General features: G+C 34.9%; 2 protein-coding genes across 2 annotated transcripts in view; both read left to right on the top strand.

Moving 5' to 3' along the window:
• Window positions 1–13,571, top strand: part of LOC134852955 (voltage-gated hydrogen channel 1-like) — a 376,534-nt gene that overhangs the window by 256,122 nt on the left and 106,841 nt on the right. The gene's annotated exons all lie outside the window — the stretch shown is intronic.
• Window positions 5,860–8,298, top strand: LOC134854962 (adenosine 5'-monophosphoramidase HINT3-like). Its single transcript, XM_063871345.1, has 2 exons — window positions 5,860–6,128; window positions 8,027–8,298. Exons 1-2 carry the CDS (start codon window positions 5,863–5,865, stop codon window positions 8,193–8,195), a joined length of 435 nt encoding a protein of 144 aa, XP_063727415.1. The 5' UTR covers window positions 5,860–5,862; the 3' UTR covers window positions 8,196–8,298.

The following is a 13,571-nucleotide window of genomic DNA, read 5'->3' as shown; positions in this document are numbered from 1 at the left end:
ATAAGTTTGTCTTATGTTTTGACGGCTTAGTTGCCACATCTGGTTGCGTTCTTTTTGCTGCGTGCATTTTTCTTTAATGTTATTTTAACTGTTTGATTTACTCCTGCAATTTGCAATTTTACTTACATTGACTTCTTATTTCCTTTTTTTTGCTTGAAAACTTTATTCGGCGCAATCTATTTTCACCTGTTTTTTATTGGCTTAGTGACTTTATTTTGGGTCGTTACAAGGAAAGCAGAATTTTTAGGTTCCCCGCCCGCACTTTTTAAGTTGGTTATGTTTCTACCACTTGTTTTTTTTCACCAGCAAAGCTTGTATGATAGTATGAACTCTCTTTTTTTTCCAACCTAAGTCGCAAATATTAGTGTTCTTTTTGAAAGTTCGCCTTGTTTAAGCTTTTTCAACGTATTATTTTTGCATGTTTAACAAATGAATTTGTTCACGTTTAAGCTATATCGTATATTGCAATGATTAAGGTTTTTTTTCGATTTTCAAGTTTAATTTCAGTGTTTATTCCAAGTTTGAAATTAGCAACCCAATCATTGTCAGAGTTTTCCCAGGTTTTGCGATTCTGGCCTTCATATATGAATAACCAAATTCTTTTAGTTTACGAGATAGACAATTTTCGAGGTTTTTAAAAAAAATTTCTAGAAAATTTAATTTTTAAGATTTTTGAAATTCTCACCCTGTACTTGGGTGATTTCAGAGTACTCTCAGGGTTTGCGAATCTTGCCTCCAATTCTCACTTCTCAAATCGTTGTAGTTTTCGAGATATGACGTTTTCAATGATTTTTTCAAAAAAATTTCAAAACGTTGAAGATCTCAATCCTGTTGTTGGATATTGTGAGGGTACTCTCAGGGGTTGCGAAAGCCTTTGATTATGGCTGCTCAAATCCTTGTAGTTTTCGAGATATGACGTTTTTTGAGATTTTTTCAATTTTTTTTTCAGAAAACTTAGATATAACAAATTTCACAAAACTTGAAATTACCATCTCTGTAGTGAGGCTCTGTCAGGGTACTCTCAGGAGTTGCAAATTTCGCCGCCAATTATGACTGCTCAAATCCTTGTAGTTTTCGAGATATCACGTTTTTTATTATTTTCTTCGAAATTTTCAAAAAACTGAAATGTTGAAAAATTCCAAAACTTGGAAGATCTCAGTCCTGTTATTGGAATATGTGAGGGTAATCTCAGGGGATTGCGAATCTTGCCTCTGAATAGGACTGCTCAAAATCTTGCAGTTTTCCAGATATGACGTTTTCTGTGATTTTTTCAAAAAAATTTTCATGAAAATTGCTTTCAGTTTCGCAGATGTGACGTTTCTTAATTTATTATAAACTTAGATATAAAAAAATGTCAAAAATTTTTATGGTTTTTCAAAATTTGAATTGAAAAATCGAATGAAAAAATTTTTACAAAATTTGAACTTACTCTCAGCAGTTGCAAATCTTGCATCCAAATGCGACTGCTTAATTACTTTCAGTTTCCCAGATGTGACGTTTCTTAGTTCATTATAAACTTAGATATAAAAAAAATGTCAAAAATTTTTATGGTTTTTCAAAATTTGAATTAAAAAATCGAATGAAAAAGATTTTACAAAATTTGAACTTACTCTCAGCAGTTGCAAATCTTGCCTCCAATTCTCACTTCTCAAATCGTTGTAGTTTTCGAGATATGACGTTTTTAATGATTTTTTCAAAAAAATTTCCAAAACGTTGAAGATCTCAATCCTGTTGTTGGATATTGTGAGGGTACTCTCAGGGGTTGCGAAAGCCTTTGATTATGGCTGCTCAAATCCTTGTAGTTTTCGAGATATGACGTTTTTTGAGATTTTTTCAATTTTTTTTTCAGAAAACTTAGATATAACAAATTTCACAAAACTTGAAATTACCATCTCTGTAGTGAGGCTCTGTCAGGGTACTCTCAGGAGTTGCAAATTTCGCCGCCAATTATGACTGCTCAAATCCTTGTAGTTTTCGAGATATCACGTTTTTTATTATTTTCTTCGAAATTTTCAAAAAACTGAAATGTTGAAAAATTCCAAAACTTGGAAGATCTCAGTCCTGTTATTGGAATATGTGAGGGTAATCTCAGGGGATTGCGAATCTTGCCTCTGAATAGGACTGCTCAAAATCTTGCAGTTTTCCAGATATGACGTTTTCTGTGATTTTTTCAAAAAAATTTTCATGAAAATTGCTTTCAGTTTCGCAGATGTGACGTTTCTTAATTTATTATAAACTTAGATATAAAAAAATGTCAAAAATTTTTATGGTTTTTCAAAATTTGAATTAAAAAATCGAATGAAAAAATTTTTACAAAATTTGAACTTACTCTCAGCAGTTGCAAATCTTGCATCCAAATGCGACTGCTTAATTACTTTCAGTTTCCCAGATGTGACGTTTCTTAGTTCATTATAAACTTAGATATAAAAAAAATGTCAAAAATTTTTATGGTTTTTCAAAATTTGAATTAAAAAATCGAATGAAAAAGATTTTACAAAATTTGAACTTACTCTCAGCAGTTGCAAATCTTGCATCCAAATGCGACTGCTTAATTGCTTTCAGTTTCCCAGATGTGACGTTTCTTAGTTCATTTTAAATTTTTCGAAGAACTTATATAAAACTTCACAAAATTTTACGCTTCTTCAAAATTTGTATAAAAAACTTGAATAAAAAACTTTGCAAAATTTTTAATAACGAACCATGTAATTGGGTGCTGTCAGAGTACACTCAAAGAATAGTTTTTGAGTTGTTGAAATTTCGAAGCACCGGAGGTGCGGTACACGCTAGTAGAATTTAAAGTTCAAAGATTTTCATGACAACAATTTAAGTTTGGCTCAATAATTGTTTTTGAGTTTTCATTAAACGCCATCGAATGAGTTTCTTGACTTTTCTGTTTTCTTTGGCCTTTTTTTCTTGTCTGCCAACTTGCAATGCTATTTTTGTGGTATCGCAACTGATGCGAAGCTCAGCTTCGCCTCTGTGTGTAATAATTAGTGGGAACGAGTGATTCTCACAACCATCCCACTCTTGGATAACCTCATGCAAGTAGCCTCAGTTGCTCTGTCAGAAGCATTACCTCGCATGTCAAATATCACATCTCCGTTCGACATCTTTGCCAGTCATATTTACCAAGAACCCATCAAAGTTTTCCTAAGAGTCTTATGAAATTCAGCTATTTAATCAAAGCGTCCATTTTAAAGCCTTTTCTCCAGGAGGAAAATACGAATAATTACGCTCTGTACTTTTATCGAACTAAGAAACTTACCCTTTTTATGAAAAGTTTTCGGACGAATAATCCATTGGCATATCACATAAAAATTTTGCAATTTTTTATCCGAACTATTTGCCTACCGGAAAAATACCTCTGCTGAAATAACTTTGGTGAAAACCGTCTCAATCATTCCTATGGAAATTGAATCCAATAGTTCGTTTTTCCTGATTGCTTAAAGTTATTAGTTGCATTCGGCACTATCAACTATGAGTTTCTTTTTCGTATTCTCTAATATTTTATATGTTTCTGTCATTTTTAGACAATTCAGAGTTTGATATTAGTTTTTCGTAGATGATATATTTTTTATGCTCGTAGAGTACGATAAATAACGCTTGCTCAAATGATTTTTTTAAGTGTTTGAAGCAGAGTGCTTGACTTCTATCATGGTTTTGAATTCATAGTCAAACGCACGAAGATTATAAGAGAAGTAGATAACAATGGATTGAAGTGTCAACCGAAATAAGAGCATAATAAAAACTAAATTTGAATCACAGGACGAATCAAGAGTTAAATTAAAGCTGCAATGAAAATTCGGCTGATATGATCCTCGTTTTTAGTCACATTTTCAAGTTTTTTTTAACCCATTATTATGTTTCTTCTTTTTTTTTTTCGGTTAAATCAATCCTCTTTGTTCCATCTTCTACTTAATTCTCCTACGAATTTCTTGGAGTTGACTGCAAGTTCGACGTGATCATAGAAGTCGCATGATGTGTGAATTATTGTCTTAAATTTCTTTCTAAAGAATCTCTTGTTTGGTTCATGTTTAATTGTTTCATCGGCAAAATATTCGCAGTTTTGGGCGCCGAAATAGAAAATTTGCTTTCCGTATTTTGGTCCTAACCACCGGATGCATGAAATGGGAACTGTGCTGACTGCTCATCAGGTAGAGACTGAGTGACCCTCGCCAAAGTATGCCTTGTAATTCACATTTTGAACATATTTTTGAACAAGCATAAAAATTTTCAACTCGCTTCGTTTCTACTATGATTTTGCGGCTTACATAATCTTTTCTTTTTTAAATTCAAAATTTTTATATTTGTACATACGTTTTTTCATAATTTGTATTCCAGGGCTTAGTTTGACGATGAGTCACTATATTTTTCCCTCTCAAGTAGTCAATGGAGTTCCAAAATCATCCTTCCAGCTTCTAGGATAACAATCCGGTTAGCGAAGTTTCAAGTGTCTAATTTGGTAGCCCAAAACAGCAGAATGGCTTTGCGATTATTATAAAAGTAATCAAACTAGAGACCTTTTAAAAATGAATTAAAGGCAGATTTTGAAACAGAATTTCCAAAGTATGGTCAACTTTAGATTGATGTTTCTTCACCACTGAATCTAAAGAGCGGTGTTGTGGATAATTTCTTTTGAAGATGATGCAGAATGACGGCAACTAAAACAATCAATTGATTGTGATGGCGAATGATGGAACGTTTTGAGAGCTCAATATAATTTTTTGTAATAAGACTATAATAAGAACTCTAAGATTAATTGAACGAAACTTCAAAGAAGCTCGGGCGATCACATGGCTCTTAATGATTGAGTCTCGTGAGGTGACAATTCCGTGTCTGTACAAAACAATCCAATGCAAAACAGTCCGGAAAAGTATGAAAATGAACGAAAAAACAGTCCGATACAAAACAGTCCGAAAAACGGTCCCAATTAATAATTGTTTTAACAAGCCGGCAGGCCGAGAATTGTCTTTTGTTCAACAAACATAATGGTGACCGCCGCAGTCGAGCCAACGTGTTGCGAGCTTGCCAACAGAGGGTAGGACTTAATACGAAATTTAGAGCCGGTTATCGCCGCGACGCGCGCGCAGCTCGTCCACGGGTGACTTTAAACCGGACTGTTTTGTATTAGACTGTTTTTTTCCTCCATAACAGGATTTTTCGGAGTATTTTGTATTGGACTGTTTTGTATGGGACTGTCTCGTATATGCACCGATAATTCGTAACAGGCCACAATTCGTAACAAGCTACAAATCGTAATAATAGATTAAGCGGGGAACACTGATTCACGCGCAGTATTCCTCTCGTGCTGGATGTAAGCGAAGGGGAGCAAGCGTATTCTACTTGCCAATGCCTTGTTACGAATTGTCGCTTGTTACGAATTGTCGCCTGTTACGAATTATCGCATGTTACGAATTGTCGCCCTACCATTAACTGTGCATGCTACTATGCCAATCCAACGTCTGGGAAGACGATAGCTTCTACGTTTAAGGGTCCACACACACTTTGTTCCAGTTGATTTTCTCTACTTATTTCCTGTTGCTGATTTTTTTTTCTATTGCTTTAGTCCCTATCAGATATAGTGCCAAACTTCCGCAGGATGAGAGTTTTTGGCTCACAACTTCTATTTATTTATCGAAAATGATCTCCAACGGTAAACGGTTTTCTCTGAAAAGATTTCGAAGCTAATCGACTGAATGAACGGGTTGTCTTCTACAAGTGGATAGTGTAAATCTAACCTATGTGAGTGAGAACCTTTTGGAAAATTTATCCGGAAGAGAGTACGCTTAGGTGAATTAATAGGATACCGACTTGGGTTATTTTAAGTGTATCAAACTGGGTTATTTTTTTTCGAGATCTCTCATGGCAAGTGACTCATGTGTATTTTGCGGTGTTCTGTCGGAAAACAAAGAAGATAAAATTCTATGGCAGAATGAAACCTTGGCTATCATTGCTGATCATAAACCGGCGGCTAAACATCATTTTCTGGTTATTACAAAAAGACATATTACAGATGTAAGAAGCCTGAATTATAAAGAGAAAGAGGAAGATCGTATTTTGATTGAGGAAATGCTGACTCACGCAAAGACGTTTTTGAGCTCTCAAGATCCAGCGACTCAAGACAACAAGTATTACCGCTTTTGTAGAGCATGAATAGTCGTGTGACTTTTTCGGATAGCCCAGAGTTACTTCTGAAAACAACTCTGTTCAAAAATTAATGTTTTGACCACGTCACCGAAGTGACTGTGCGGAATTATGGAGTAAAATGCTTTTTTTCGCCCGATTTTTGCTATATCAAGGAAATTCATAGGGGTCAATTGTGGTATCTCATCAAAGCCTCACTTCAAAAGCTAGTTTTTTTTAAGAGCCACTAAAAAGTGAAGAGAATTATTTAGTTTGTTTTTTTTAGGAAAAAATTATTTAAAATGTTCATCATCTTTGCTATCACCACCATCATCTTCGCTGACCAATGTTCACCCGTCATTTTCCGTGTCAAATCTACAATTTAAATGCTCTCAGCTGCTCGTTAAAAGTAGAGACGGGCTCTTCTACAAGGGTTACCATAAACGCCGATCACTGATTTGAGTTAATTGAATTCATTGGCACTTTTTTGTTTTCTTGAATTCAATGACACTTTTCACCGACACATTGATACTTGTCGGTGCCCCACTCTTTAACCCTACGATATTTAACCCCCTCGGTTTACACCCCCTATATTATAACGCCGTAACATGATAACCCCACAACAATTTAACCCCCTTTTAATGACGATATTTTGTTCCAAATTAAGTCCTTTTTATAAGTTCAGGAGTAGTCCAATTAAGCTTACTAATTGAGGCCTGAAAAGCTAGTCTTAATTCCCTTGATGCCTCTAGCATCTCAAAAATAATTGCACTTCGATTAGTTAGAGAAATAATCCCTCACTCAGGCGTGCTGCTCAAAGTACCACTGCTCAAAGTACCAAACCCATAAATGCCGCGCAATAGCAATTACGGATGGATAAAACTCTATTGAAACGAGGGGTCAACATATTCACGATATTTCCACGGGCAAACCTGATGCTCGACTAGTTTTGAAAAACATCAAGGTTCTAAGCGATAGTAACACCACAACCGTCGCAGTCGCAACCGTCATTCAGCGCATTACAGACAACATTGCCACTCAACTAGCCCTACCATCCAAAAAAAATTTAGGATCTAACTACATAAAAAGTCTCGTCCCGATTCGGGAAGCCCTATTCCCCCCTTCATTATGGAGTCAAAGGGATGCAGCATCAACGGGTTTGGCCAGAGCAACAAATGCTGTAGAGGGCTTGTCTGTTGTCGCTGTTGTTTGAAATTTACAGAGCTGATTTGAATCATTCTGAAAAAAAACGAGTAAAATTACAAATGTAGAACGCATTTTTCTCAAATTGGGTTGATTTTAGACAGAAAAGGAACACAGAAAATGGACGCAAAACTTGCTTAGGTTTTTAGCAGGATTAATAGGGATCAAATTGTTTTGGCAAATTTTGGGCCCACATTATACATAAAACTTATCATTATTAGTTTTGTTGGTCACTCAAAAAATAAGCGAGCCTCCTATATAGCCGAAATAGGTTGAAAAAGGCTATAATTTCTCAAAAAAGATTGTGCAAAATGAAATTATAGATTAATAAAAAAATTGATGCACGGAAAAATTCTCGAGCTTAATATAACGAGACGTTTTCTGTCACAAAATTTTCGGAAATATATAAGTGATGCTTTCCTTATTCTAAACTGTTTCAGAGAAATCGCAGCCGGGACCAAAATAATATAATATAATTTCAACACTCCTAGTTAATCCTAAATTATACTAAAATTAGAATCAAACGTTTTTTTTTAAATTAGAGGCAGAGTTCTATAAAAAAGAAAAATGTATTTGCTAATTTTTGATTTTCTAAATTTTTTTCAAAAAATTCAATTGCTAAAAAATTTGAAATTAAGTAAGGTTTAAAAAATCAGCGTGGCATTCTATAAGTTTTATATCTCCATCTAATTTGCTTCAGTTTTGGAGACGTTCTGTTTGGCTTCCATTACCCGCCTTTCATTCTGGTCAAACATCTGCACATGCACGTGATCTATCCAGCGTCACAGATGGGTTTTATTCAGAGGAATTTGTTCAGACAAAATTCCTACTGGTTCAAACACCCGGAGTACATACTGGGTTTGCAATAGAAGACGAGGAGCTACGATTTTTTTGCACTGAAATTCACTTGTTTCAACTTTATCGATGTCAAGTATTTTGGAAGCGGTATATCAAGTCTTTTATATTGTAAGCTAGATCAAAATACCAAATTCACTAATTTTTTATGTCCAAACTCTTGTTTTTTCCTCGTCAAATGGCTCCGCCAGCCTATTCTACTCGTTCAACAAGGACTTCAACGCACACCCTAGTAAAACTGGAAAATACACCCTCACTCTTGGAAAAGCACTCCAAAGTTTCGGCTTTTTCTTTGGCCCATCCTTTAACTTAGGAGAGCACTGTAAGCGAGCGTCAGCAAAAGCCTCGCCCAGGATAGCGATCCTGTAGGCCTTATCTAGATAAATTGGGGTCATTCAAGAGACGATAATTTTAGATTACGCATGCCCAGGTCCCATGACGCAAGTTATACGTCTTTAAGCAAACTTCAAGTAGTTTAAAACGCCGCTCTCCGCGCTTTAACGGGTTGTACAGAAATGAGTGGTCCAGAACACTTACCTTTTGATTATAAAATTTCAAATGTTGCACCACATCATATAGTTCTCTTTGCTCAGTTTACCCTCAAACTTCTTTTTTGGTATTTTTTTTGCATTTTTCAGTCCTAATAGTATCTGTCCGCTCAAATTTCATTATTCGTTACTTGACTTCTGATTTCGTTTAAAGCTCAATGTATTTTCATTGCCTAATGGAAGACAAATTACGCTCTCCTATCACAAAAGTTGCAAATGGCTCGGAAAAAAACTTGAAGTTTTTCTTGTTTCAAAAATGGATTTATAGTTTTCAGAAATTCCAGTCGAATAAGAAGGTTTAGCTATTGATCCAGTTTTCTCGAGTCGGGTTTTTTTTGTAATCAAAAAGTTATTTATCATTAAAAATTTCTGAAATTCAGAAAGCACATTTTTTTTCGTTCTTGAAAGCTCATTGACAGTTTTTGTTGTCAGCTGTTTGTTGGCTACGTTTTCTTCAATAATTTTGGAGTACGGGGCTCTTTGGAAATCAGATTCTGTTAGGCTGATTGTTCTGCTCGCACTGGTATTTCTACTGCTTTGTTTTTTAGAAATTAGATGTTTAAATCTCGGCATCTTATTATTACCAGCCTTAAATCAGGAGTTTTTTTAATTCAGCAGATTTTACATTATTCTTTATTACTTTGAATGCATATTGTACCTTTCGGACACGTTTTCTTCTGAGTCAATGATTTTGTTCAATTGTTTCAAATTGTCGATTTTTATAAAAAGTATTAATAGTAATAGTTATTATAATAGTAATAATAATAATAATAATCGTCAATTGGTTTGCTAGACAGAGCACGTTTATAAGTTGAACAAATTTGGTTAGATACTATCACAGTACCGCTTTGAGTGGTCACTGTTAGGGTCAATGGCCTGTTCTAAGGTGCCATGAGAGAATAATTGTTTGTTCGGTTTTAGACGGCAGTGTAAACAAATGATACTTGTTTATACTTAATCTAAAAGTGAAACTTACCTGTACATACGAAAAGATTTTTTTTCAGAAATTCTTGATAACTCTTGATTGTATTTTGGAAGCGGTATATCAAGTCTTTTATATTGTAAGCTAGATCTAGTTAAAAGTAATTATTGATTATTGAGTGATCGGTACTGTGTGAAACATGTTATTGAAAATTTTAAATCGAACTCCTTAAAAAATTTTTGGTCATGAATTGGTTTTTTTAATTTAGTTGTTATGGTTTTTCCACTGGTTTCTTTATTGTGGTGGGGTTCTCATGCCGCAGGGACCGAATGCTGAAAAAATTTCAACCAATCATTATCGCTACGCGTTCTTATTGGCTAAATACTTTTCTCACAAAATAGAAGTTAATATAAACAGAAAATGATGAAATAATATAATAGGTGCAGACATAAAAAATTTAGTTTTTTGCTCTTCCATTTTTCCTAAATCGGTATCTTTGAAATTTTAAATTTGTTCCAATCCGCCTTTGATACGGCATTATTTTCATTCATCTGCTTATTATCTAATCAATCAATATTAACACTAATGGCCTGCATTTATTTGCTTACTTTGAGATTTTTGCAGTCCCCCTGAGATTTTTGAGTATTCAATTCTGATTGGCTGAAAAAAAGCCAAAATATTTTCAAGCATTCGGTCCCTCCAGCATGAGGGACGCCACCTTGTGGTGGCATGGCGTTGGCTTCTTTTGAAGCTCAAGTTCTCTGAGTCATTTTTCGTGCTGAGTTCACATTGCGCTCTTCGAAATGTAAAGTTGTGCAAAAAAATTGTTTCCGAAGTCTATCACTTAAGATTCTACAATCATACTACAACCAAATTACAATCATATGCAGACGATTCCCCCCTTTGTACAGTTGAAAAACTTTAAAAAGGCTTCCTCTACCTTATCAAAATACCAAATTCACTAATTTTTTTTGTCCAAACTCTTGTTTTTTCCTCGTCAAATGGCTCCGCCAGCCTATTCTACTCGTTCAACAAGGACTTCAACGCACACCCTAGTAAAACTGGAAAATACACCCCTACTCTTGGAAAAGCACTCCAAAGTTTCGGCTTTTTCTTTGGCCCATCCCTTAACTTAGGAGAGCACTGTAAGCGAGCGTCAGCAAAAGCCTCGCCCAGGATAGCCATCCTGTAGGCCTTATCTAGATAAATTGGGGTCATTCAAAAGACGATAAATTTAGATTACGCATGCCCAGGTCCCATGACGCAAGTTATACGTCTTTAAGCAAACTTCAAGTAGTTTAAAACGCCGCTCTCCGCGCTTTAACGGGATTGTACAGAAATGAGTGGTCCAGAACACTTACCTTTTGATTATAAAATTTCAAATGTTGCACCACATCATATAGTTCTCTTTGCTCAGTTTACCCTCAAACTTCTTTTTTGGTATTTTTTTTTGCATTTTTCAGTCCTAATAGTATCTGTCCGCTCAAATTTCATTATTCGTGACTTGACTTCTGATTTCGTTTAAAGCTCAATTGTATTTTCATTGCCTAATGGACGACAAATTACGCTCTCCTATCACAAAAGTTGCAAATGGCTCGAAAAAAAACGTGAAGTTTTTCTTGTTTCAAAAATGGATTTATAGTTTTCAGAAATTCTAGTCGAATAAGAAGGTTTAGCTATTGATCCAGTTTTCTCGAGTCGGGTTTTTTTTGTAATCAAAAAGTTATTTATCAATAAAAATTTCTGAAACTCAGAAAGCACATCTTTTTTCGTTCTTGAAAGCTCATTGACAGTTTTTCAGCTGTTTGTTGGCTACATTTTCTTCAATAATTTTGGAGTACGGGGCTTTTTGAAAATATTTTTTGGAAATCAGATTCTGTTAGGCTGATTGTTCTGCTCGCACTGGTATTTCTACTGCTTTGTTTTTTGCAAATTAGATTTTTAATTCTTGGCATCTTGTTATTCCCAGCCTTAAATCAGGAGTTTTTTTTAATTCAGCAGATTTTACATTATTCTTTATTACTTTGAATGCATATTGTACCTTTCGGACACGTTCTCTTCTGAGTCAATGATTTTGTTCAATTGTTTCAAAATTTCGATTTTTATAAAAAGTATTAATAGTAATAGTTATTATAATAGTAATAATAATAATAATAATAATCGTCAATTGGTTTGCTAGACAGAGCACGTTTATAAGTTGAACAAATTTGGTTAGATACTATCACAGTACCGCTTTGAGTGGTCACTGTTAGGGTCAATGGCCTGTTCTAAGGTGCCATGAGAGAATAATTGTTTGTTCGGTTTTAGACGGCAGTGTAAACAAATGATACTTGTTTATACTTAATCTAAAAGTGAAACTTACCTGTACATACGAAAAGATTTTTTTTCAGAATTTCTTGATAACTCTTGATTGTATTTTGGAAGCGGTATATCAAGTCTTTTATATTGTAAGCTAGATCTAGTTAAAAGTAATTATTGATTATTGAGTGATCGGTACTGTGTGAAACATGTTATTGAAAATTTTAAATCGAACTCCTTAAAATATTTTTGGTCATGAATTGGTTTTTAAATTTAGTTGTTTTGGTTTTTCCACTGGTTTCTTTATTGTCGTGGGGTTCTCATGCTGGAGGGACCGAATGCTGGAAAAATTTCAACCAATCCTTATCACTACGCGTTCTTTTTGGCTAAATACCTTTCTCACAAAATAGAAGTTAAAATAAACAGAAAATGATGAAATAATATAATAGGTGCAGACATAAAAAATTTAGTTTTTTGCTCTTCCATTTTTCCTAAATCGGTATCTTTGAAATATTAAATTTGTTCCAATCGGCCTTTGATACGGCATTATTTCATTCATCTGATTATTATCTAAACGATCAACATTAACACTAATGGCCTGCATTTATTTGCTTACTTTGAGATTTTTGCAATTTCCCTGAGATTTTTGAGTATTCAATTCTGATTGGCTGAAAAAAAGCCAAAATAATTTTCAAGCATTCGGTCCCTCCAGCATGAGGGACGCCACCTTGTGGTGGCATGGCGTTGGCTTCTTTTGAAGCTCAAGCTCTCTGAGTCATTTTTCGTGCTGAGTTCACATTGCGCTCTTCGAAATGTAAAGTTGTGCAAAAAAAGTTGTGTTTCCGAAGTCTATCACTTAAGATTCTACAGTCATACTACAACCAAATTACAATCATATGCAGACGATTCCCCCCTTTGTACAGTTGAAAAACTTTAAAACGGCTTCCTTTCCTCTACCTCATCAAAATACCAAATTCACTAATTTTTTATGTCCAAACTCTTGTTTTTTCCTCGTCAAATGGCTCCGCCAGCCTATTCTACTCGTTCAACAAGGACTTCAACGCACACCCTAGTAAAACTGGAAAATACACCCTCACTCTTGGAAAAGCACTCCAAAGTTTCGGCTTTTTCTTTGGCCCATCCCTTAACTTAGGAGAGCACTGTAAGCGAGCGTCAGCAAAAGCCTCGCCCAGGATAGCGATCCTGTAGGCCTTATCTAGATAAATTGGGGTCATTCAAGAGACGATAATTTTAGATTACGCATGCCCAGGTCCCATGACGCAAGTTATACGTCTTTAAGCAAACTTCAAGTAGTTTAAAACGCCGCTCTCCGCGCTTTAACGGGTTGTACAGAAATGAGTGGTCCAGAACACTTACCTTTTGATTATAAAATTTCAAATGTTGCACCACATCATATAGTTCTCTTTGCTCAGTTTACCCTCAAACTTATTTTTTGGTATTTTTTTTTGCCTTTTTCAGTCCTAATAGTATCTGCCCGCTCAAATTTCATTATTCGTGACGTGACTTCTGATTTCGTTTAAAGCTCAATGTATTTTCATTGCTTAATGGAAGACAAATAACGCTCTCCTATCACAAAAGTTGCAAATGGCTCGAAAAAAACG

The sequence above is a fragment of the Symsagittifera roscoffensis genome, chromosome 1, assembly GCF_963678635.1.
Source record: "Symsagittifera roscoffensis chromosome 1, txSymRosc1.1, whole genome shotgun sequence".
Classification (NCBI taxonomy): Eukaryota; Metazoa; Xenacoelomorpha; order Acoela; family Convolutidae; genus Symsagittifera; species Symsagittifera roscoffensis.
Note: the sequence above shows the minus strand (reverse complement) of the source record. Positions and strands in the feature narration are given on the sequence as shown.

What these genes read in the sequence shown, in the direction of transcription:
- LOC134854962 (XM_063871345.1), top strand. Translation starts at nt 5,863, where the DNA reads ATGGCAAGTGACTCATGTGTATTTTGCGGTGTTCTGTCGGAAAACAAA. An exon ending in CCAGCGACTCAAGACAACAA is followed by an intron (nt 6,129 to 8,026) that starts GTATTACCGCTT and finishes AATTTGCTTCAG; the next exon opens with TTTTGGAGACGTTCTGTTTG.